Below are 26,508 nucleotides of genomic sequence, written 5' to 3'. Positions count from 1 at the left end.
CTTGTTTTCTAGGGATAAATTTTAGATTCAAGTTATATAAAAAAAAGAAGTTGTACTTTGAAATTTCACAGCTATTCCACATCAGATGCCTGGTAAAGTATCAGTATCAATGGAATGCATCCTTCTCTTCATGTGCACACTTCACATACTGAAATAGTTATCTATGTCAGTCTTAAAACATGAATTCTCTATAGATATGGACCATGCTAAGAATTTGTCATGTAATTAATGTGATGGTGCCTTGGTTAATTGTCATTGTTTCGGAAGATGCTTTCTGAAGAAAATGGGTAGTCCCTAAGCTAAGGTTACCCTAGAAAGAGCTTCATTCTGATGTGAACAGTAACCAAAGGGGCAGAATGAGAGAAATTGAAATGTTAGGAGGTCAAAGGGCTTTATGAGTCCATATCTACAGTGGACCTGTATGCAGAGTCATACAGCAGTGCTGTCTGAGGGAAATAGATGGAAAGCTAGAGTCACACCACTGTGAGGAAAGGTCCATTTCCCTAAGGATATTACTACTTCATACCATGACTGAGGGTATGAAGATACAAGGCAGAAGCAGAAGAGTTGGATCCTGCCTTACCACTTGTAAATTTCAGGCCTTGAATAAGATCATTGAGGGAAAAAGAGTCACAGAGCTTCAAGAAATTGATTGTTAAAGTAGAAAAAGAAAGGAGAAACGCTCAAACAGTTGTCCCAACAAATTACAATGAAGTTGAATAGGTAAAGACAAAGGGTATGACAGGATTCAATTTTTTGCTTCCATTTTACAAGTAATTACTTGAGAAGAAAAAAAAAAAAAAAAAAGATACTGCCAATACACAAATAGTATAAAAGATAGCAAAACCAAAAGAGCTACATGGAACACATCTCTTAATACAATTAGATGCGTTTTAAAAAAATGCATTAAGCATTTAAAAAAATGATAATCAAGGGATATATCCCTTATTTAAAAGTTATATCAAGCATCAGATACTGAAGAGAAAGATGTTAAGAAATATACAAAATACAGAATGTGAGTAAACTCCAGATGATCTTACCTTGGTCTGAGTAGAGTACAAAGGGTTTAATAAGGCCTCTGTTATTCTCTTTCTCTTCTTTCTGGTGGCACACATTTCGTTAGAAACATAATGGAGGGAACTGCACCATGAATGATAGTATAGACCAAACTGTCTAATTCCAGCATACAAGAGATAACGGTGGTATAGCTTACTTGTCCACTGAAACCAATAAAATCCAAGTAGCCTTTCCTCTGAACTGCAGACCATAACATGCATGAGACTAGCACTGTTTTGTAAAGGCCTGGACACAGATAAAAAGACCTTCTTATTCAGTAATAACTTGCCAACAAATTCCAGAAACTTGATATATTGTAATGGGGGAAGAAATATATATATATTTTTTTCTACTCGGTATTTCTTTCCATTGGAAGCAGAGATTCTGGATCAGACAACTACTATATATTTGGTATACAGTAGATATAAAATGCTAGAAGATGTAGAAACATCAAGATGTCATATGTTGTTTATGCATAAAACACAAACAGCCTATGCGTAAGCCTATGTGATTCTTGACAAATCACCCTTGGCATGATGTTTCAGTTAATACCAATGTAGGCATTTAGGTGACTAAGGAACTTCAGTAAGCTGTAGGGTTTTTTTGATGTTGTTGTTTTATTATTATTTTTAGTGTGAAAAAAAAAAAAAAAAAGTCACCTCTTTCATAGGCTGAAGAATTGATTAGTTTTTTTTTTTTTAATTTAAAATTTTAAAAGGAAAATTAAATTTTCAAAACTAGCTTTTTCTTTTATTTTTTTTTCCAATAGCCTCTGAAGAAGATAGTAGAGGATGAGCTGTTAACACCTTCATACATTCATGCCTCTGTATCAAGCAAATTGATTTGTTACTCACTTTTTGTCATAAGCAGTGGTGATGCAGAAAATCAGTAGGAAAACTAACAGTAAAACAGCAGCAGATATTCCTCCAGCTATGTAGATAATAAACCATTTGTGATCCCAAGTTGCTAAAATAGAATTGTAATAAATATTATTAGTATTTTGTATAAATCATTATGAAGTTGCCATGACAGAAAAGTTGAAAATCAACAATTATGTAGACACATGGGAGCTCAAGATCAATATTCAGAATTCACAACCATTTTGTCGTTTTTAAAATGCCATTGTTATGCTGAGCTAACACAGAAGTTGTGACTGGAACCAAAAGTGAGTGAACACAGCACAGCAGTATGAAAAAAATAAATAAATAAAAAAATGTTTAACCACAGAACTTCAACAGCTTTTTGCAGCCCACCACAGTGTACAACTTCCTGCTTTTCTGTAGCATCTCTGCACTAGATGTCTTCAGACTTGAGAGTAATAGCACAGAAAGCAAATAATCACAAATAGCATGTAATAGGCACTACTGTATATAGTGTATTTGTGGCTAGCAGTAGCAGCTTCTACAGTACAAATCTTAGCCAGATGGTCTTACCAACTTCTGGCAATCTCAAATGACCCTATGTGATAGCAATGTCTTGATGAGGTAAGCATCAAATGTGACTCTGTTCAGTTACCTACTGAAAAAGAAATATTTCCTGTATATTCTTCAGTTTCTCAACATGTAAGAACAAAACAAAACAAGAGATATAAAAAGATGAGGATGCTCTGGGGTGGAAAAAGAATTAAAAAAAATGGGAACTTCAGTAAAAAGAAGTCATAGAGGTGCCTCTTCTATTACTTACTACAAGTGACAGTGATCTTATCTTACAGCCACAAAGTTGTTTTGTGTGTTTCAGATAAAAAATAGCAATTTATTGGTAGAGCAGGAACTAAAAAATAACCTTAAGCTCATTCCTCTTTAATGTTCTAGACACTTTAGAGAGGAAGATAGTTGCTGAAGATGAAACCACAGCTGCCCCAAAGAGCATTCAGTCTGGATAAACAAGAAAATTATGTGCTCTGTTTATAGGCACATAAAAATAGATAGATAGATAGATAGATAGATAGATAGATAGATAGATAGATAGAAACCAGTATCACTAATAACAATAATCTCAGCTAACCAGCTGATGAGCAATCACAAATTGGCTGTTCTCCTGGATCAAAAAGGTTCACTGCTTCTTATCTGTCTGTCCTGAACACCAGTTAAAACTAGTTCAGGTATGCTTGTTTAATAATTAGTTGCTCATTGGAAAAGATAACAAAATACTGATTACAGAAAAGTCTTATCCTTGAATTCTAACATTTTTTTTACTGAAAAGTTAAAAGAAAGAAAATTCTCTCAGAAGTTTACAAACTGAAGATATGTGACACAATAGAGAAGGCTGACTGATAACAAACTGATCTTTTGTATTGTAACCACACATAAAGTCACTTTATTCCCAACATGTTTTCAGTTGCTACACCCTTGAAATGACAGGCTAGTGCATGTGGATATGTCCAACTTTGAAAAAAATATATTATGTATCTTTTCTAAATGTTTGGCTACCCACCACATATAAGCTTTACCTGTGCCAGTGAGTACTTATAGAAATAGGGAGAAAACACTAAGTAACAACACAGAAATTTTAAAATTTTAGCTACTTTGTTAAAAATTCTGTGTTTAATTATCATCTAGGGTGGGTGAATTTGGATAGTTCTGGACTTCAGCAGCATCCCATCCAGCTGCCTAAGCATTCCAGACCTTATTTTTCTTTTCGTGACATTTCACCTTCAGTTTTATCAGGTCAAGATAATGATCTCTGAGTGAATGAGTTTGAGAGCTGGGATTATCAGCTGTCAGTTAAATTTGGATGAGAAAAATCATTAGTTTTTTTAGAAGCAATAACAACTCAAAGTCCTTTTGCCTTTTCTCATCTGAAGTGAGTAAAGCTTTCCTGAGGCTTTTGTTTTGTTTTGTTTTGTTTTTGTTTGTTTGTTTGTTTTAACTGTACAAAACCTATTGTAATTACTTTCTTTAACATAACATTCAAGATTTTGCAGAAACATGTCAGAGGCTTTTTATGTGTCTCTTCAGTTCTCATGTTCTCATCAAAGGTGATATGCTGAAAGGAGTACAATTTCTATTAAGTATTAGACAATATCCCACCCCCAGCTGCCACACCTAGCTTTGTAGCCTGGCATTTGCTCTCCAAGATTGTGAAACTTTTCTGAGTGAAGGTTTTAACCTCCAGTGCCCTGACTTTGGTTTTGAGGAGGAAGCATTGATGGGGCAGAGTTACTTGTTCCAACAAGAGATATGAACTGCATTGAAGATCTTCATGTAGCCTGTCACATGCCTTGCTGGTCTGGCATGTAAGCTATGCTAACTAAACATCACTGAAATAATTTTGCCCACAGGTGAAAGGCATTCATGCTTGGAGAAAAGTGCTTCATTGAGAGACCCACAGACACAGATTTATATCTTGCGTTAATACAGGAAGAATTCAGGAAGGAAGAAAGAAGCTAATTTCACTCCTACCTTGATTCTCCTCACACCTTACTTTAGCCTTATTTTGTGTCTGTTTTCTATGGCACAGAAGTATCTCTGACATACTGTGATTGGTCAAGGAGTCCCCTGCTTTTCATCTCATCTGCCACTTTTGTCTCAATGTTGGATTAGTCTTATTCTGTTCTGTTATCTTTGTGATTACTTGGTTCCTGTTCTCTAAAACTGAAAGTATCAGGAGATGGAAAGGTTCCATTACAGCCAAAATAATACTGGAGGCAATTTATCAGTGCTCTGAGACCCAAACAGCTCACTATCACCCATTTTAGATATAAATTGCATGTTTTGCTTGCTGTTGTGTGTGATTTAGGAAGAAAAATGATAATTTCAAAGGACAGATTTACTATTAGTCAGTTTCCATGTCCTTAAGGAATAACTGGCTCTTATAGGCAGTTACCTAAATTCTGGATGGAGCTCAGCCATGTAATTCCTTTGTGTTTTACAGCTGTTTTCTTGCAGAATAGGTGAATCCAAAAAGATGGTTAATTGTATGAATTTGTATTAACTGAGTATGAAGCTACTGTGAGGCTTAACTGTAATGCTAAGCCAAAGAAAATGAAGTGGCTGGACTGGTAGAACATACACAAAAATATACACATACACATCAAATATAAACGTACACATCAAGTTTCTGCTACCATTCTTTCATTCAAGCCACATCAAGGCAGAGTAAGTAACTCTGAGTTTGTGAGAGACTTCACAGGGTCTGTGGGTGCTGACACCTGGCCTGTCTCTCCTTTATCCTTAATGTTTCTCCATAACTGTCATGGAACTATTAGTCATGTTATGAAACAGCTCCAAACATTAAAGACCAGAAAAATAATTGGGAGTCTTTGACACTTCATTTCTTTTGGAATAAGAAGCAAACAAATAAATAAACAAAAATGTGTGATAATGCAGAGGATTTAAAAGGTAGAAATTTTTTTTTTTTGAATTGTGTTATACTTCATATACTTCAGCTTCTTCAATGGTTTCACACCTTTTTTTTCTCCAACAAACACGCATAACTATGTTCTTATTGTTAAAATCAACAGTGATAAATAGGGTTTCCTTCAAGATCAAAAGAAGCATGTAAACTAAAGTGTTTTGTTTTGTTTTGTTTTTTTAGTAGAAAGAATTTGCATACGTAGGACATTTTTTATTATTATTACCCGGCAACTCATTGTTTGGTTTAGTTTTGGTATGAGAAGCACTGTGTTCAGAGTAAACATTTTCATTGCTCTACAATTTGTATGTGCTTAATTATATGAATGCAGTCAATATTTTGAAATTTGAATGTTTAAAATTTTTGGAAGTGAGAGGAATTATTCACCTGATAATTCTTCTCATCACATTTTGTCGAATTTCATGGACTTTTGTGGTCAAGTATTCAGAGTAAAACAGATCAACACTTTCTTTCTGAGTGCGTTCTCAGTAATGCTATCATAGATCAAGCATATTCTGAAGCTTTATATCTCAAGCCACAGCTCTTAGTGCTGCCAAAGGGATGTCTGCTAACACTCGTTTATTGCCACTAACAAAGGCAGTATCGAAGACACCAGAGAGCTGGCTTGAATGCTACAACAGAAGAGGAACTGTGGTGGTACAAGAACCATGTTTTCAAAATGCATTCTACAAAGAAGAACTAAAACTGAGCTTTTTCTTTTTGTTGTTGTTGTTGCTGTTGTTGTCATTTTCTCCTGCCATAATAAATAAATAAATAAATAAATGTAGAACTGAAAGGGATTCAGCTCGCATTTTGAGCAATCCTATTTTATGTGTTTACATATGGAGACCTAAGGTTCCATTATAATCAAACTATGACAATATTCACAGCAAAACCTGGAGATATATTCTGCTCCCCCAGAAGAAATTCCTCACATGAATAAGGCAGAGGCCATTTTATATTTTTTTCCATTTTTGGACAAGAGTGTGCTCTTAGCTCTTGTAGGAAGATTGGTCTTTCCCCTGGGACACAGGTATGTACCCCGCAGTGCCCTGTGCTAATGGGGACTGCTCCACATCTTCTTCAGGAGAGCACCCCTTGCAAACTCTGTCAGTCTCTTCTTCTGAAGAGTCTGCTTCCTAGCATCAAACCAGTTTCTCACAAGCTGGTCTGAAGTCCTGTAATGAGATCAGACAACCTTAAAACCAGCTTTCTTCTGTGGAAACAAGATTGGTTGTTAACTTTGCCATCTTTTACACACTGCTCATTTGAATGTGTTATTGAAGTGTTATTTCATATGGGTAAATGTGTTAATACCTCAGAAGGTCCTGTCTGTGGAAACATTTACTACTACCTTCTTTACTTACCAAGCATGGTGAAATTCATCACATAGGTTTTGTTTCTTCCAGTAGCCATGCAGCGGTATGTTGCAAAGTCAGAGGCTGAAACATTTTTAATGACAATCATGGAGCTTGCTTGATCAGAGCAATCCACCAGTGCACGCTTTTTAAAATCTGCACCAAAGCGTTGCCCTCCTAATGAATTACACTGGACAATGGTATCTATGCAATCTGCTTTAATCCTTTCCCACATCACTTGCTGAACTGAATCTCTTCTGTTATAATGGCAAATAAAAGTGACATTTCCTCCTGGCTTGGTAAACACGGGATTATTTTGTTTCTCAGATATTTCAAAAGAATCAGCTGAAAAACATTAAAAAAAAAAAAGAGAGAGAGAAAGAAAAACTGCAATTAATTAATAAATGGAATTTCTGTATCAACATTTCCTGCATGGCAAAAATATTAATGAAATTGACTTACAGCAGAAAGATAACCATTTGAAATACTGAAAAATAACATTTATACCTCTTTATGAGTTTATTTTTGTGCTTACCTAAACCTAACAGTGTGTATAGAATTGTGAGGCTTTACTGACATTGCAAGAAGCCTATTTTTACAATTTCTACAAATTTTGAATATATTAATATTTTATTAACAGTTTCAGCAAATATTCTACAGCATAAATTATGAGGCCAGTCTAATAAAATTTCTGATAGTCTTGTTCTGCTTTCACATTGATTATGAAATGAAAATAGTTTGATGTGACCCTCAGAACATGTATCAGTAATGTTACAGGACATTCCAGTCTATGAACTCTAATTCTCAAATTTTGCCACTTTAATAAAAATATTCTTAACAACTCATAGACTATGGAAAAACATGTGTAATAGAAAGGCTATAGTAATAAAGGAGACTTACAGATAAATTCAAGACTTCACCCACAGATATATTGATATCTCAAATAATTTTGACTGAAATTTCTCTGCTTTGAGTTACTGCTTTAAGTAATAGCATTCACCATTTTAAAATCAAGTAAATAACAAAAAATATCTTCAATAGAAAGCTTGTCAGTGTTTCTAATATTCAAAGCATTAAATAGCCGATTGGTTTCTAAAGGCATCCTCGTAATACATATATTTCATAAGTTAGGACTAGCACCGTCATCTTTTTGAAGACTTCGCTGGTGAAAAAGATTAATAATCTGACTGCTATTCCTACACTGTAAAAGCAGTCTTTCAAGCTGTTCAATAAGGTTCTATTTTCATTATCTGTCGTTATAGCGAAAAATATCACTAGTAGGTACTTCTCATGTGTTTTCCTCTATGTAAGGTATCAAATGCAAGCAGCAAAGGAAAATTTAGGAAATTGCATTTAAAAAAAAAAAAAATGACATTCACTAAATGCACCAAAAACGTTTTTTTTTTTTTTTTTTTTTTTTAAAAAAAAGTGTTAAAGTGAAGCTATAGCCAGATATGGATAGGATGGTTGCAGTAGCAGTCTGGATAGAACATAATAGTGTAGGACTGAGCTAGATTTATATCCTGCTTGTTATGTTTATTGAAAATCTAAAAGAAAAAAATTGCATGTAAAACATATTGCTTTGAATGCTGGTAGTGCTAGAGCTGTCAAAATCATAGGTACCAGAGAAATCATTGATACAGGGTGACCTAGCTCACACCCTAAGTTAGGTGCAAAGAGTAACAGGATTTCATGTGAGCAAGTATACTGTCTTTAATAGGAATACTACCCTCACTTAGGAATAAGTGATTCTGTTCATATTGACAGGATGGAAGCTTCACTGTGGCAGTCTGTGACTTCTGACAATTGTCCAGCCTGCATTTTCCACTACAATCATAAAAATTTCTTCTGTCTTTTAATTTATTAGTCAACTCTGTGTTATATTTGCCTAAAAATATATCCCAGTTTCCTAATAATATGTAATACTGCAATATATTTTTTTCTGCAACCTATAAATTACAAATCTAAGGTTGCCTTGCAACTTCAGTGAAGAATTTCCAGGATACAAATCTTAATATTTTTTATAATTTGCTGGGTTTACATATAATAAGTAATATGTTAATAGGGACAACTATGTAGGAACAGTAAAATTAAATTAGAACTATTTTTGAGATTCTCAGCCACTATACATTCTGTCATTATTTTCACAGACATTCTGACAGATTTTTTTATTTTTATTTTTTGCTTTACATGTGTAATTTACTTGACAGTGTGAAGCAAAATTCAGGCATTTGCACTCCTGATAAAAGATGTAAATCACTTTCATCCTTACAGTATCATACTGTGCACAACTTAAATTGTTATGCAACACACAAGCAGTGGGGAATAAGGCCTGCATATTTCTAATTAAATTTTCCAAGTACACTGAAGTGTTTCAGGCTTTTGTTTTAAGCAATTGTCCCATTTTTATTTTGACACCTACATAAGAACTGTTCTTTCATCCTCCTTCTCCTCTGTTTAACCACTTGCTTTATTTAGCATCTTTCTGAACACAGTTTCTTTGCTTTCAGCCTGGTATGCGTAGGATGAGCACCTCCCGCTCTGAGAAATACTTCTATGGAAAAAAGAAAAAGGCACACCCACATAGCTTCACCCCCGCACACACACATCTCAAGGTGACACACCAAGTCAACATTTCAGAAATGCTAAGAAAAATATAACATTGCTTCCAATAAAAATAGACTTCCCCGGCTCTCTGCTCATTCTGGCCACAGCTGCTGCCGCCCGCTCTGCCCCCTGCCATGGCCACATCATCTCTCCTCGTGGAGAGAAAGGAGTAGGAGGTGACAGCACTTAAGGCAGGCACATTTGCCTCTGCTTAGTAAAGAAATGCTCTGCGTTTGGTACCATCCTCACATCTCTTGGCATACTGTTATCACATCATATTTTGCAACTACACATATTTCCGTCTGGTTCAGGGCCATTAGACATACAAAGAGAAAAAAAAATAAGCTTTTATATTTTTAAAAGCATAATATTTCAATATATTTCTTGGAAAGTAAATCTCAGATATATAGAGGTATAAATGATTGCAAACCAGCTTCCTAGGATTTAAAGGATCAAGAAACTGAAAAGAAATTCTGCAACAGAGAAATTGATTTAAGTTCAGGATTCCATTTTGAAGGGAAAATAAAATAATTCTGTTTTTTTTTTTTCCTTGCAGCAGGGAACTAAAAATCAAAATAAATGTTACATAAAAGCCTGGTCTTCGTTCTTTTGGCTAGAAAATTTTTTAATTTTATTTATTTATTTATTTTAAATTTTATTTAAATATAATAAATAAATAAATAAATAAATGGTAAATAGATAAATAAATAAATAAATTTAAATATAATGAATAAATATTTTATTTAATTTTTATTTAATTTTTATTTTTTATTTAATTTATTTATTTAATTTTTAATTTTTAATTACTTAAATATTTAGACTTGTTTTCAGCTAGATTATTCATTTTTAAAGTCAGTATATGTGACATTTTAATTACCATTCATTGTGAGTTTCAGCAGTTCCAGATTTTAAATCTTACGCAAGGTTCTAGAGTTTCACTCTGGACTACAGAAATATTTTGTAAATTCTTTCAGATTTAAAACCATATTTTAAAAAATAAAAATAAATAAATAAAAAATTAAAAAATCTCACTTCAGCATTTGTACTGCAACATCAGAAAGTCAAAATCCAGCTGAGTAAAATAAAATGTACTGCAGGACTTAGGCATTTTTCTGGCTTTGCATGTTTTTGCTTTTCTGTGGTTAAGCACCACCAGTGGAGGTGCTATACGGAGTTACACTAGCTGCTGCAGGCCAGTGGGCCAGTGTACACAGTGACGAGAAATCAACATGGTGATTTACAGCACACCTTCAACCATCCCAGCACATCGGTATTTTCTATGTGCTCCGAGGTACCTCAAAGTCAGGACAAGCTCATACCACTCAGACTGATGATAACAGAACTATCTTCAGAGTAAGCTACCCTTAGGAAGGAATATTATCCATCAGAAATAACAAATGACCTTAACAGATTTTTCAAAACAGCAAAGCTAACTTAGCTCTATGGCAGAGAGAGATTCCCAGGTTTGCTGAAGGTTGATTTATGTACTAGAACAGTTGTCTTCCTCTGCTAAGAGGAAGTGACAAAATAAATTGCAGATGAAAAAGAGTCTCAAAATTTTCTGAAGATGAACTTTCTCCAGGGCTTTCTAGCACCAAGAAAATCAACTTTCAGATTAAAAAATATTTCAAGAGTGACCCTTTCACCCTTTCAGAATAGGCTAGATTTGGAATTTCATTTAGCTCCCAAACTAACATCTTGCATGCACATACCATGCAATTTTGTTGAGCCTTTAAAAAATGCTTTTGTCTGTTTTTGGATGAAGCAGGGAAATGTGGATACATAGCTATTATATAAGTTGGGCCAATAAATATCTTAATTTCTTATGAGCTACTGGCACCAGTTCCACAATCGGACTCAAAAAACAGCACTAGTAACATGTTTGAAAAGAATTTTTCCAACAGCGAGTTATGCAGGTTGCAGAAGTTAAGAGGAAGGTATTTATAGCCCTATACTTTTAAGACATACCTTTAAGTTGTTATATTGTGACAATTTGGTGAATCTGTCTGTACCAATTATTAATTCTGCATGAAGTTATAAACAGCGCATGATTTTAATTCATCTGCCAATTCCAGTTTGTTTGCATATATTGCACCACCATTTGTTGTTATTTTACTCTTTTAAACTGAACTTTAGCTACCTGCAATGCAAAGAAAGGAAGAAGCCAAAGAGAAGGAGAGAGAGAGAGTACAGTAGGTACAAACATTTCTGAGCAAGAAAAAATTTGATTGTTGGGAAATAAATCATATGAAAAGAATATAAAATGCATTATCGTAGGACTTGACTGCAGGAGGTCTTGAAGCTATAAGAGGTCAGAATTTCAGATTTTTGTCTTCTCCAGGAATTTCATCAGTTCAGAATTAAGGGAATTTGCCCACAATAGCAGTTCAATGACTGTCTAGAAATGGCATAGGATACTGTGCTCAGCCTTCACTTATTGTTAATGATCCATATTTTCTCACTGTGGATGAAAATAAATTGAAATTCACAGTGATCCTGCAGTGGCATAGAACTGGGGATTAGTAGCTGGGAAGATGAAGTATTCTTAGCTTATAGAGGCAGGGGAATACTTGAAAAAAAAAAACTTCTAGATTCAATTTCAGGTTGGTTTTCCTTTCCTAATTGCATCCCTGTGTGCTTGGACAATTTTCTAAGGTTCCTGCCATGTTACCTGCCACTGCTTCCGTTTCTTCTATGCTCTTTTCTTATGCTTCAGTTTAGTTGGGATCTTCTTGTTAACCCATGCAGGCCACCTGGCATTTTTGCTCAATTCCTGCTTGTCTGGATGGAATGTTAGAAGAAGCTATACTTAAAAATCAGCAAGATCTCCCCCAGCCCTCTTTTCTCCATCACCCATTGGATTCTTCTAAGCAGATCTCTGAATAGACCAAAGTCTGGTCTTCTGAAGCCCAGAGTTGTGATCCTGCTTTTTTACTTTAACACTTTTAAATGGGATCATGAACTCCACCACCACATGGTCACTGCAGAAAATGTTGCCCTTGATCATCATGACCACAAGTTCATCTTTTTCTGTAAGTCTGAGGTTCAGCAGACTGCCTCCTCTCACCAGCTACTTAGTCACCTGTGGGAGGAATTTATCATTAATGTATTCCAGGAACCTCCAGAAATGTTTGTGCTCTTTTGTGTTGCCCCTCCATAGATACCAGGCGGTTTAATACTCCCATGAGGACCAGAAAATGGCAGGATGCAGTTTGAAGGAGGCCTCATCTACTTATTCCTCATAAGGATGTTGGTAGCAGACACCCATCACAGCGTCACCCATGCTGGTCTGCCTACTAATCTTGGCCCATTATCTCTCAGATGGCTTGTCATCCACCCTAGACAGAACTTCCTGCATTCCCCGTGCTTTCTCACATAAAGGGCAACACCCTCAAACAGAGTGTTAGACTAACCTGGCCTGTACTTCCTAAAGGGCCCATATCCATCCATCGCAGCACTTGAGTCATGTGAGCCATCCCACCACTTCTCTGTGATCCCAATGAAATCTTAGTCCTACAACTGCACACAGAGTTCAGATTCCTTGTTTGTTCCCCCTGCTATGTGCACTGGTATACAAACATTTCATACGGTCATTCTGATTTACAGAAAAGTGTGAGTTTCCCCCCAGTGCTGCCCCTCAGCATTTCCTTATTTGTGTGCACACATTTAGGGTAGTCATCCTTCTGCCTTGTCAACCCAGTCCAACACCTTGCTCATTTGTGGGTTGTCATCTCTCTTTTCTGTCATTCCTGTTAAAGATCCCCTCATCAGTTTGGGGCTGAACAGCCTGTTGGCAAAGATGTTTTTTCCCCACTTGCTCAGTTGGATCCTGTCTCTTCCTAACAGGCCTTGATCCTCAAAAAGGGTCCATGGTGATAAAAGCCAACACCCTGTTGTCAACATCAGGTCCACAGAAAACCTATGCATCAGGTCCTATGCATCAGGTCCACAGAAAACCCTCCCTCCCTCTCAGGGCTTTTCCCTTCATCTGCAGGATCAAGACACCACCTAAGCCATGCATGTCCTTGACCACCACATCCAGCACCATGTAGTCATGCCTGGTCTCTTCTTGCCATGTTGTTGGTGCCTGTGTGGAAGAGCAGCTGGAGGTAGGAGTCTGATGACAGAGAGAGCCTTGGCAATTTCTCTGCAACAACTGAGTCAAGATCTAGCAAGCAGTAAACCTCCCCAGACAGCAAGTTTTGTCAACAGGTGAACAGATAAGAAGTGAGACTCATCCCCAAAGTATCATACAGCAGCAGGTCAGTTAATAACTATAGTATCCAGCCAACATGCAATATATGTTCATTAAAACAATGCTCACAGGAAATGGATAAAACAACTCTTCAAAAGTATCTTATTTTGTTAACAGCACACCACTCCTCATAGGTAATGAATGTTATCATTTTTCTTAAGATTGTACATTCCGATAAAAACATAGTGAGTACTACTACTAGTTTTAAAAAACAACCAGACATTCAAAATGGTAAGGAGAAAGAGGAGAGACGAGAGGAGAGGAGAGGAGACGAGAGGAGAGGAGAGGAGAGGAGAGGAGAGGAGAGGAGAGGAGAGGAGGGGAGAGGATATAATAATAATAATAATAATAATAATAATAATAATAATAATAATAATAATAATAATAATAAACAGTCCTGAGTAAAAGGGTCTGGATGTTATAATTGATTGCTATCTTGATAGAATCAAAATCAGTTTCCAAAAGATTATTTTTATCATCTATATAAACCTTGTACATATGTAAGACAAAGAAGAAATTATTCTGCTTCATTTAGCAATGTTAAGGCCTTAGATGGAACATTCTAGCTATCTTATTTTAATAAGGTAATATACAAATTGGAGACAATTCTAATGAGCACCAGAGTGGTGAAATTAAGAATCATGATCTAAGTATAACACTTAACTGTTTGTTTAGTACAAAGAGATGACTGAATTCTGACAATAAGAGAGCTTTCCTTTTAGTTTTCAAAGGGAAGGACTACAATGAATGAGCTCAATATTAAACAAGAGATATCTAGGTTAGATGTAATGGGGAAAAAAAAATCTCACTGCAAGACTGGTTAAGCACTAGAATGACTATGCAAGAATATTATGCATAAATTTCCAGTATGGGAATTGGTTAGAGATTATTCAGATATTCTTCCTCAGAATACAGAGATGGATGAGATGAATGTGCAATGTCTCTTCCAGCCTGAATTTTCCACTGTTCTGTAATTTCTTTTGATCAAAGTTTTTCCTTTGGAAGGGAAGCTTTTCCTTCTACTCTACTCCAAAGAAGTGTTTTTGTGTGTGTGTGTGTTTTTTGTTGTTGTTGTTGTTTTGGTTTGTTTTTGTTTGTTTGTTTGTTTATTTGTTTTTCCTAGCCTTTTTTACTGAAGGGGCATCCAGCCCTTAGTTCTTCACAGAAGATAAAAATAAAGAAAAGCAGTATTTAACAGGTCAATAACCACAACAGAGGTGTGGAAAACGCAGCTTCCCTTGGCTCCATCCTCTTTCTTTTTAATTAAGTGCTGACAATGTGGTTGACACTGTGTAAAATACAGACATAGTTCTTGGTCTGGGGATCTCAGAGTCTAAGAGCTGAGGAATGAAGATCCCTCAGGATTAGTTCCTGTTTCCATGTGCTTTAAAGGGATGATCATTTTTCACTGTAGACCTATGAATCACAATCTAAATTGAGACAGAGATAAATAGAAAGCAAGCTATTTCAGGTGAATAGGGACTTGAAAAAAATATCTGTATAACGTACTGCTTTTGGCAGGCAGAAGAACATTAATATAGAAGTAAGTGCTGAGTGGCATGGATATCACCACACTAGCTAAGAATAGAAAAGCTGTCTCTGCTGTCACAGAAGAGGTTGATCACTATATTTAAAGTATGGGGGTACTTCATGGTACATCTGGCATTTAAATACTCTATTAATGAACTTCCATTCTTATTCAAAATTACTAGCAAAACACATCCCCTGAGCAAATGGTCCATTGTCAGTAACTAACTGAAACAAAAATTTACTCATAAATTTAAGAAAAAAAATAATTTCAAACAGTTTAACAATTATGCAACTATGCATAATTAACATTACAAGATGTAAAAGTTACTATGAATATCAAAAGAATATTTCCCATTAAAGAATAGCATGACTTTTTAAGTCAAACTAGTAATATTTTATCAACTAACTGAAATAAAGCTAATGAGAAAACAAACTTAAGATTCAAAATATTCAGAAATTCTTGTTCAGATTCAACAGATTTGAAAGGAAAATAAACACAGAACAAAAACATTCCAGGTAATTTTAAGTATATCCACTCTTTTTGTAAATTAACATACAACATTGGTCTGACAGTTGTATGGTAGCTTTCATTTTATATATCAATTTTCATTTTATATATCACTTTTTTTCTGATAAAGACTTTTGACTTTCTGTCTAGATGTGTAGCATAGACATAGTGCATACGAGTGGAAAAATATCAGATTGTCATAGATAGATCAGGGTAGAGGCCCTACAGAGAGCTATTGATAGATTTAGATCTGGGCATTCACCAACCATATGAAATGTAATAAGTGCTGGATCCTGCACCTGGGGTGATGTAGTCCTGGGTGTTCATATAGGTTGGGGAAAAAGTGGCTGGAGTGCAGCCCTGTAGAGGAGGATATAGGGATTTCGGTTGACTCAATATGATTCAACAATGTCTTCTGGCAGCCAAAGGGCCAACTGTATCCGGGGGTACATTAACTACATTATAGCTAACCAGTTGAAAGAAGTGATTGTCCTGCCCTACTGTGCGCTGGTACAGCCTCACCTTGAGTACTATGTGCAGTTTGGGGCACCAAAATAGAAGTATGTAAAGATATTAAAATTTGTCCAAAGGAAGGCAACAGAGATGGTGAAGGGTCTAGAGAGCATGGCTTATGAGAAGCAGCTGAGGTCACTTGGTTTGTTCAGCTTGAAAAAGAGTGACAAGCTGACATGACAAGCTCTGGTGACAAGAGATAGGACACTAGGGAGTAGTACGAAGCTGCGTCAGGTGAAGTTTAGATTGGATGTTAGGAAAAGGTTCTTCACTGAGAGTGTGGCTGGGCAATAAAACAGGTTCTTCAGGAAAATGGTCATGATATCAAGCCTGTCAGTGTTCAAGAAGCATTTCAACAATGCTCTCAGACACATGGTTTAATTTTCGGGTGCTCCTGTGTGGAGCCTGGAGTTTAACTCAAAGAACCTTTTGGGTCTCTTCCAACTCAGTATATTCTATGATCTCTGATTCTGTTAACTTTAAAATGCACAATATAAATAATAAATAATGGTTATACAATAAATGGAAACTTAAATACCCTCAGTCCAGGGATTGTTACATTTTGATGCAATGGTACCTAGAGGACGAAGTACTAACAAGGCCATGTGGCTTTGAAGGATGTATAAATCACACAAAGCTAGGTGTACTTATTAATATTTCTCAAGGCAGAATGAATCAGAGGATAGTTTGTAGTTGTGTAAGTGTAATCAGTACAGTGTTTTGGTAATGTGGAAAGTATTGCACTGAGCTGCATCCAAAAAAAAAATAAAAATAATAATAAAAAAAAAACTCATACTTTCATAATTGTAATACAGAAAAGAGCAAGATTAACATCATTGGCAATGACGGTCCAAAACTATAACCAAGTAGTAATGGCATATTATGGGTCTTCAACAAACATCACAGATTTTGGAGTGCAGTAGGAAAAAAGTTTTAAGTAGCAAGCCTATATTTAACCCAATAGGTTCAACGAAGTATTGTACCTGGACGATGTTTAAATGTAAATTATTGCTAATTTATTTGTCTGGGTTGGGAACAAGACACAAATACACTTCATCTTTTTAGAATTCTTAAGATCTTGATGTGGAGATACTAAGGAAATAACGTGTTTGAACCAAACAATTATCTATTGATCTTGTCTTAACATTTCTTGTTTATATATCTTCATGATAATGCTCCATGGGGACAAGAATAGCTGAAAAAGAACAGACATAACGAAGAACTTAAAGGCGGATATGCAAGACAGGATGATAGGAGTAGACCTTCATTTCTGTTGAATAAATAACATAAGAGGCCAGAATAATTCCTCAAAATCATTTTCTGTGAATTGATACTTTCATAAAACTTTAAAAAATCCCTTCATAGATGGGTAACTGTTGTACTGATGAATTGAAGAGAGAAGAACCAAAGGACTGAAGACGGGTCTGCCAAAGGATCACCTAAACAAATAGATCAATGTCCCAGGTGTCTGTAGATGAGGAAATATTTGGACAAACCAGGAAAAGACAAAAGATATAGTACAAAGATGGAATTTTGACAACATCTCCTTCAATTCTTTTGTAAATTAAAACTATCCAATTATTAATTCCAAAGTGACAGAGACTGGAATTGGAAATGTCTCCTTTCTCTGAAAACACCAAAGTTTTATCATTAAAAGAACAAGAAAGAGGGAAGGGGGAAGGGGGAAGGGGGAAGGGGGAAGGGGGAAGGGGGAAGGGAAGGGAAGGGAAGGGAAGGGAAGGGAAGGGAAGGGAAGGGAAGGGAAGGGAAGGGAAGGGAAGGGAAGGGAAGGGAAGGGAAGGGAAGGGAAGGGAAGGGAAGGGAAGGGAAGGGAAGGGAAGGGAAGGGAAGGGAAGGGAAGGGAAGGGAAGGGAAGGGAAGGGAAGGGAAGGGAAGGGAAGGGAAGGGAAAGGAAGGGAAAGGAAATGGGAAGGGAAGGGAAGGGAAGGGAAGGGAAGGGAAGGGAAGGGAAGGGGAAGGGAAGGGAAGGGAAAGGAAATGGGAAAAAAAGGGGAAAAGGAAAGAAGGAAAGGAAAGAAGGAAATGGAAACGGAAACGGAAATAGAAAAGGAAAAGGAAACGGAAACGGAAACGGAAAAGGAAAAGGAAAAGGAAAAGGAAAAAAGAAAAGAAAGATTTCAGAATTCCTACTGCCTCTTTCCTACAGTTAGGCACAAGACTGGCAATTTTTTATTTTATTTTATTTTATTTTATTTTATTTTATTTTATTTTATTTTATTTTATTTATTTTATTTTATTTATTTTAATTTTGGTCAGCTTGCCAGCTGAGCATTGTGGTATTTAATATGGCCTTCGGAGATCACAGTCAAACATGTAACTCTTTACACACCTGACCAATGGATTAGTAGTGTACACCACTCCCTCAACTTTCTTTTATCTACAAGTAAAATTACAAAAATCATCAGCTTAAATACTTTCTCTTCTGGGCAGTAAACATATGAAATAACATCATTTTGGTACTCAGCAATGCCTGTATGTCTTCAACTCTAATGTTTCTTCCATTAGTAGTGACTTCACTGTCTATTCCTCACATTATACATGGTACTTAAAATCAGTCTTCAGCCATATATGTCTAAGAGCTATATATAAGGAACTACGGATTGCCCTTAAACTGTTCATTAAGGTGAAATATTGTGTTTAATGACCATTCCTACACAATCTTTACACCTTTTTAAAAATTGTAGAAGGAGTTATCTCTGGAAGTATGGGTTACGTTTGTTTATCTTAGGAGTGGCGTGACTCATAAAAATATAGGAATATTAAGAGAAAAAAGCTCTTGAATTCTATTCTGAAAACCATTGGATGTATGCTTACACTACAGGATAAAAGAAGCGCTAGATTCACACAGCTGGCAAATATCTTCCTGTGGGATAACTAGACTATCTTTAGCCAATATATTCATGTGTAGTAGTGGCTGAATGTACTCTCAAGTTCTGTGCAATTATGTTACAGAATTTCACCATTGCATTTATTTGTAAAAATATCCTGTACCTACATAACATGTGAAGTTGTTATGCCCTAACTATTATTGCTTTTCTGTCTGTATCTGTGAGTAACTACCAACAAAGAAAGCAAAGACAACATTGTGCAGCCATTTTTCTAATATGTTTGCCAGATTTCTGTATACCAGAGAATATAAAATTCCTTAAAAAAACACCTCATTTTCCAGGACCTTAACTATTTAATAGTGTACATTCATCCAACAAAACATTTATGTCCAGTGCATGTATGAGACAAACACTTAGATTTCTTAACACTCTCTTAAATTCCCTGGTGCAGAATACAAAAACTTTAAAGATGAACAGCAATGCCCTAATTTTGCCAACTGGAAGACAGAGAAGAAAAATTATACCTCTAGTGTCAGCAGCAAACTAAAATACTGGCTGTATGGAAGTGAAATTGAAGTTTACTGTTGATTAAGCCAAAACAAAATCTCATCCAAGGAATTTAAGATATTTATTACTGATGAATGAGTAAGTAAAATGTAGATATAGTCTGAGTAATAACACTTCACTATAACCACTACATTAAAAAAAAAAAAAATCTCCAAGCTCTGTTTTTAATAACATATTTAATTTGCAGTATAGTTGTAATATTTCATCTTCTCTGGTGATACTCTTCATTCTCTTTTGATCAGTGAATGTAAAGATCTTGTTTATGCACATCCATCGGGAGCTGAACAGGATTGATTGTTCCTGTTCTTAGAAACCTTGATCCTTTAAATGGAAAAGGATTAATTTCTATTCAACGTTATTTTCTTTCTCTGTAGCAGGATTAAATAGACGTACTTGAGAAAGGTCAGCTTTGTATCTTAAAGTGCTTAACCCAAGAGAGAAATCTTATATACCAAATACTGTATCCTGCATAATCATTTAAAAAAAAAATGTAACTGATAACAGATCCACTTTTTGTTTCATTTACAGTGTGCTGAAATCCGTAAGTGGATTACCAAATTGAAGTGCTAGACTGAAGGGTAATATCCCACAGGAAACTCACTGCCTTGTTTCTTGAATCCTTTCAGATTAATGCTAGCCGATACATTCAGAAAAAAAACAGCTGAGGTCAGTACTGCTTTGACCAGAAAAAAAAAAAAAAAAAAAAAAAAAAAGAGCTTTCAGACTTCTACTGCATTTAACTTTTAGGATTCGGTAGTAAATCAATCCAGCACGAAGAAAGGCTCAGCGCTGCCAGAACTCAGGTTGAACAGAGCCTCATAAGGGATCTAGTTTGCCTATTCCTTTTAGTAAATAACAATCTGGATCTCCAGATCTTGGCTTTTTAAAGCAACTAAAAAGTATATGTATCTAATGCCCAGAGTTGCACTAATATTGTGCACTAAATGAACTGCCACAGGCACAGAAACTTGGAGATATTACTTCAGTAATGTTATTCCTTTATGTAACAAAAAGTCACCAGAGTGAAGCAAACATTCAGAGATGTTACCAAAGGAAACACAGTTAAGGAGCTCTGACCTGGATCGCAAGCCTGTACTGAGGGAACCTGCTTAAAACTTTCACAAGATGGACATTTCCTCTATAAGTGAATGATTGAATTATATGGGTATGCTAAGTGGGCTATAAGAGGGAAAATCATTTCAGTTACCTTATGTAACTATGTAATTCAGAAGAGGTAGAATTTTTCTTTTTTTGAAGTGAGGCCAATAATTTGTGTGTGGCTTAGTTTCTGCTTTGATACATGGCCATTTTTACAGATAGAAAGCTATCATATATAGGAAGACAGATCTGGATTCTCATTCCATCACCAAAATTATTGGCTAAAATCAAGTTTCAGAAGTCCTCAATGTTGAAGGCAGGAACAATCTAGCTTCAAAATTTTTAATATTAGATTTCTACTACAAGAGTCAAGTCCACCACTTCATTATAACAATGAAATAATACAAGTGCAGGGAAAATAAAGTTGAAAGAAAGACACAGAGGGATCAGGCAAGGAGAATTCTTATTTTTAATCTTCTCGTCTTTCAAATGGTAGGAACTAAATTTCTCTTTCAACTCATTCTTTCCCAGCTGTGAAACACAATAAAATATTGAATGAAGTCTATTTTTATTCTGGAGGATGGGAAAGAGATACAGACTCTTTCTACTTTCACTGTACCAAATCAATAAACCAATAACCAAAATCAGTTGCTTTCTGAAGAGTGTTCTATCATTTGTGTGTAATGATTTTCTAAGGACTTAATGATTACAGTTCAGCTCCTATCATCAGGGAATCTTTGTACCTTACATCAGAGTTGTAAAGTGACTAATACTGAACAGGCATGCATGGAAAAATACTTGAAAAGGGGTTCTTTCTACCGTTACTCATAGAATTAGAAAGGAAATCAAATAGGATGAGTGGTCAGGTAATTAGAGAGCCTTTGGAAAGTACATGGGCAGCTGCACAGAAAGTACATGGGCATAAGCGGATCTTTTCTTTCCTTCTTCCCTTTTCCACCTTTGAACACTCTCCTTTTGAAGAAAAGGTCATTTTTCTTCATTTAATCTTCCCTACTTCCCTTTCTTTTGTTGCCACACCATTCCTAAATGTTTATTATTATTATTATTATATTTTTTATTTTTTCCCTGAAAAAACAACCAGAGAGCAGCTACTAGAAAAAAACAACCCTAGTTTTGAGACAAGGGGTACCCTCACTGTGGAACATGATAAAAATGCATTACCCTCCATGAGCCATAATAAGGTGTAATTTCATCCTCTGAAGAGATCCTATAGATGATTGAAATGCCAAGAGAACCCTGTTACAATGGAAATATTACTGTTGCAATGACCATTAGTACCTGAAGTCTGGCATGTAACACATAGCCGCTGTAACATCTGTCTGGCTCCTCAAGTTCCACTCCCTACTTCCCACTTCTCCTAAAATGACCTTTTGTCAAAGTAATTTAATTCTTTTCTGACATGCCATTTTCCCCTAAGTTACTCCATTTCTATGTGAAGAATAATTGAAAAGAAAAATACAGCACCAGATATGCCCTAAATTGGCATAGATTTCTGTTTTGCATATAACAGAAATTAAAATAAGGAGAGAGAGAGAGAGATTCTTACCTGGCTGAATAATTTCTATTACCTTTTCCCAAGTTCCATCTGGGTAAGATGCAATGGAGCAAAAATAAAGACCAACATCTTCCAAAGTGCTCTTGATGAAAGATAAGGACTTGTCTTCCCTGGAAGCATTTTCAAAATATATTCTTCCTTTGTATTTGTCTTCAATATGTATGCCATAGTTTGCATGCAAGACAGCTATATTTTCTTTATAAGTTACATAATGTTTCATCCAGGATGTCTGGATTATCACAGCTTTTTTTGGATATATGCATTCCAGTTTCATCTTCTCAGAAAGTTTTACAGTTGAATCCACAAACCTTCTTTCTGCATGGGCTAAAACATGCACAGAAGTTCAGTTTCACTATTAACATTGTGGAAAACTGATATTATAGTAAAACTCAGAAATTACTTTGACAATGCCAAAAGCAAAACTCTGAAAAAAAAATGCTCACTAAAAATAAAGTCTAACCCCAGAAAGTATAATTTTGTGAAAATTATTGAACGGTTAACATTTGCCCAAACCACACAATAACACAATTGTTAATTATGATCATATCTGTCATGATGTTGAAAGAAAAAGAAAAAAGAAAAAGAAAAAGAAGAAAAGAAAAAGAAAAACAAAAAAAAAAACAAAAACAAAAAAAAAAAAAAAAAAAAAAACAAAAACAAAAACAAAAAAAAAAAATAAAAATAAAAAAAGAAAAAGAAAAAAAAAAGAAAAAAAAAGAAAAAGAAAAAGAAAAAGAAAAAGAAAAAGAAAAAAAAAGAAAAAGAAAAAGAAAAAGAAAAAGAAAAAGAAAAAGAAAAAGAAAAAGAAAAAGAAAAAGAAAAAGAAAAAGAAAAAGAAAAAGAAAAAGAAAAAGAAAAAGAAAAAGAAAAAGAAAAAAAAAGAAAAAGAAAAAGAAAAAGAGGAAAAGGAAGAGGAAGAGGAAGAGGAAAAGGGAAAGGGAAAGGGAAAGGGAAAGGGAAAGGGAAAGGGAAAGGGAAAGGAAAAGGGAAAGGAAAAGGAAAAGGAAAAGGAAAAGGAAAAGGAAAAGGAAAAGGAAAAGGAAAAGGAAAAGGAAAAGGAAAAGGAAAAGGAAAAGGAAAAGGAAAAGGGAAAGGAAAAGGGAAAGGAAAAGGAAAGGGAAAAGGAAAGGGAAAAGGAGAACGAAAAGGGAAAAAGAAAAAGAAAGAAAAAGAAAAAAAAGAAAAAGAAAAAAAAGAAAAAGAAAAAGAAAAAGAAAAAGAAAAAGAAAAAGAAAAAGAAAAAGAAAAAGAAAAAGAAAAAGAAAAAGAAAAAGAAAAAGAAAAAGAAAAAGAAAAAGAAAAAAAGAAAGAAAAGAAAAAGAGAAAGAAAAAGAAAAAGGAAAAAGTATAAAACTATAAAAGATACGAATAGGAGAAGGATCTTACTTCCACAGAGCTGAAGAACAACAATAAGGAAAGCTGTGTGGTCCATCTCAAAGAATACTGTAATCAATGACTTCGGCACACATGGTTTTATGCAGTCTCTGCACACCACATTCTCACAGGAAGTTTTTACTTCTGAAACATGAAAAACATCATGAGCTTTTTGCTTTCACATTCTAACACCAACTTTGAGATGTTGATGCAATTGCATCAGAGACTGAATTCATATCAAAATCCACCTCAAATAAAATTTCCCATTACTATTGAATCTCCAGAAATACGCATGAATACTGTAATAAATGATGAAGCAGGGATCTTTAGGCTTGAGAAGAACAAGCAAAACACTTCTGTGTTATTTACTAAAAATCAACATAATTTCTCCATGTTCTGACACTGCAGTTCAACATCTACCTATTATTTGAAGAGCAAGAACTCTGGGAGAAGATAAGACAGTTCCTATAAATTAGAGTTTATAATTCTGTGATTAGTTACAAAAAGTAATGTCTTAAGATCTGAAAATTTAGTTGTGATAACACGTCATAAGTTAGTATTTGGGAATCATGATTATGCAGCTTGAAAACCTTTGTTAAAGGTGTAAGAATCCTCAGTATTTGTGACTCATATTGGAAAGTATCAAAACAAGCTACACTCTTACATTTTTACAGATTTTTCTCCAGACAATTGCAAGCATTTTTGCACCTCAGCAGGCCGCACTTTTGCAGAGCTGCTTAAAATTGGAACAATATAATGATTGATTTGAAGTTTGAATCAACAGGCTAAAATTCTCAAATGAATAAACAAATGTAGTTTGAACTAAAGCTGACAATAAAAATAAATATTTTAGGTAATAGCCTGCATGAGATTGAGTAGAAATTAGCATTAGATCTGTTTAAGACTCCTACCACAATGCAACAACAACCTGTCTGTAAACCAAAACGTGTACGTTTATCTGTATGTATGAAAATAGACGTTTTAGAATAATACAACATTTTGTGTTTTGCATTGTGCCAGTTCCTTGCTAGATCTGTAATTATCCATTGTTGTGGTTGTATTTTTTCTACTCTACCTTGTCAATAAGCAGAATATATTGATTTAACAATGAAGTGATAGAAAAAATGTACTCTATGACAATTTTTAATTCAAAAACATGTACTACCTGAATTAAAGCTTATATTTACTCTTAGGAAACAATAAAAGGTAATATATTTATATTACTATGTTAATAATAATGTGTCTTTGTTAAGCAATTAAAAAAATAATAAAGATTACTTTCCACAATTTCCTAAGCTCATGTAATTTTTGTGTTCTCATTATCTAGAAAAAGTTTCACATACTCCTAGATTGTCAGTAGTCCATCTGATCCTGAGTCTGAAATATAAATAGAAAAAAAAAAAAAAAAAGTTGAAGACTGAGTCTTATTTTATTTGTATTACAAATTTATCTCTTCAAACTGATAAAAAATATTAATGGACATTTAGATTGTCTCAGGAAATAGATGCATTGCTGAAAACAACAACAGGAAATTGGAAGCTTCAGAAACCAAACTGCATATTTTGCATAGGAGAAGAAAGGATTCTGTGAGCTGAAGAGGTCTGGTTCCTGGATGCTGTGGGGCACTGTGGCCTTTAAGCCAGCTACACAGGATGTGTTTCTTATATTTAAATCTTTAATAACATCAGTGGCTAGCTGTTCTCAAATTGTAGTTGCAAATGAAGGGGCAAAAAGACAAAGTATCTCTCTACCTTGAAGTATTATTTTTTTGTCATACTACATATGCATATACAAGTTTACAGATGAGTGATGTTTCGCAAAATCTGCAGTGGAAAGAAAAATATAACCATGTTAATTTTTTTTTAATTATTATTACAAATGAAACTTCTTACACATCTGTTTTCTTTAATTAAAGGTAAGATAAAGTACTCAGAATATCTCCAAAATAAAGACAAATTCTCTTAAATTAAAATTATTCTTAATTTATCTGTACATATATAAATTACTACTTTATTGCTCTGGATTTCATACTCATTTCTCTGCACATGGAATTAAAAGAAAAACAGAAGTTAAGAAATTAACATCGAACTTCACATGATGATTAAGTATCAATGATATAAAATGTTGTCTAAAGACATTTATTTGTTGTACAATAGACACAGTCACTACAAAAGTCAGTCAGAGATTCTTGGTCAGTTAGTTGGTCCTAAAAACAGGGTCCTTTGTCACACCCGTTAAGAGCAGTAGCCTGTAAACACAGCATCACTGGGTCTCCCCCTACAGACTGAATTTTAAGTCCCCTCTAAACACCTGGGCAACATGCCTGCATTCACAAATTAGAAAACTGTAGGCACTGCGTGTACCACTTACCCACTGGTATAATTTGGGAGCAAGCAAACAATTTGTGTCATTTTTTTCACATAAGATATAACCTATAAAAAGAGAAATAAACACTGCCTCCACCCTGCCCTCCTGGGCTGTGGACAAAACAGAGCAGGTTGCGTAAGGGAAGGTTGATCTTCAGCCTTCCCTCCTACCTACCTTACTTCTAACCTGTGATTCTCCCTATTCTCCCCAGCACCAAAAGGCTGGGAAATCTACATTTCTCTGATCATCTGTGGAGATTTGAGAAGAGACTCACAGGAGCAGCAGCAGCACATCTCATGGTCACCCCATCACCTGAGTGGTTCCTTGGGCTCTTCCCCACTGGTTCTCTGCCATTCCCCATAGCCTCGCTCTTCTTTCCCAATAATCCCACTTTCTCTCTGTCCTGTGAATCCCAAAGCAAAGGAAGCAGAAATTCGCAGAGGCAATCAAGCCATTTTTCACTAATTGTTGGCTAAATGCCAATTACTGTTTGACAG

The 26,508-nt window shown here is 35.1% G+C and overlaps 1 protein-coding gene across 2 annotated transcripts in view; it reads right to left on the bottom strand.

Annotated features, from left to right (window-relative positions):
- The window catches only part of CD226 (CD226 molecule), a 28,008-nt gene extending 3,176 nt beyond the window's left edge, over nt 1-24,832 (bottom strand). Inside the window, exons 1-5 of one of the 2 annotated variants that reach the window (XR_005817672.1) lie at nt 23,657-24,832; nt 22,262-22,594; nt 6,777-7,112; nt 1,907-2,022; nt 1,041-1,101 (exon numbers count right to left, since the gene is read on the bottom strand). Coding sequence is in view for 1 of the 2 variants with exons in the window: in XM_040549751.1 (XP_040405685.1) it covers nt 1,041-1,101; nt 1,911-2,022; nt 6,777-7,112; nt 22,262-22,594; nt 23,657-23,702 (888 nt within the window). In the remaining variant the exon portion in view is untranslated. The remainder of the gene's footprint in view (nt 1-1,040; nt 1,102-1,906; nt 2,023-6,776; nt 7,113-22,261; nt 22,595-23,656) is intronic. The other variant, XM_040549751.1, reaches the window with a different exon arrangement.
- Nucleotides 24,833-26,508: the final 1,676 nt, after the last annotated feature.

This window comes from Cygnus olor, chromosome 2 (genome assembly GCF_009769625.2).
Source record: "Cygnus olor isolate bCygOlo1 chromosome 2, bCygOlo1.pri.v2, whole genome shotgun sequence".
NCBI classification, from domain to species: domain Eukaryota; kingdom Metazoa; phylum Chordata; class Aves; order Anseriformes; family Anatidae; genus Cygnus; species Cygnus olor.
Note: the sequence above shows the minus strand (reverse complement) of the source record. Positions and strands in the feature narration are given on the sequence as shown.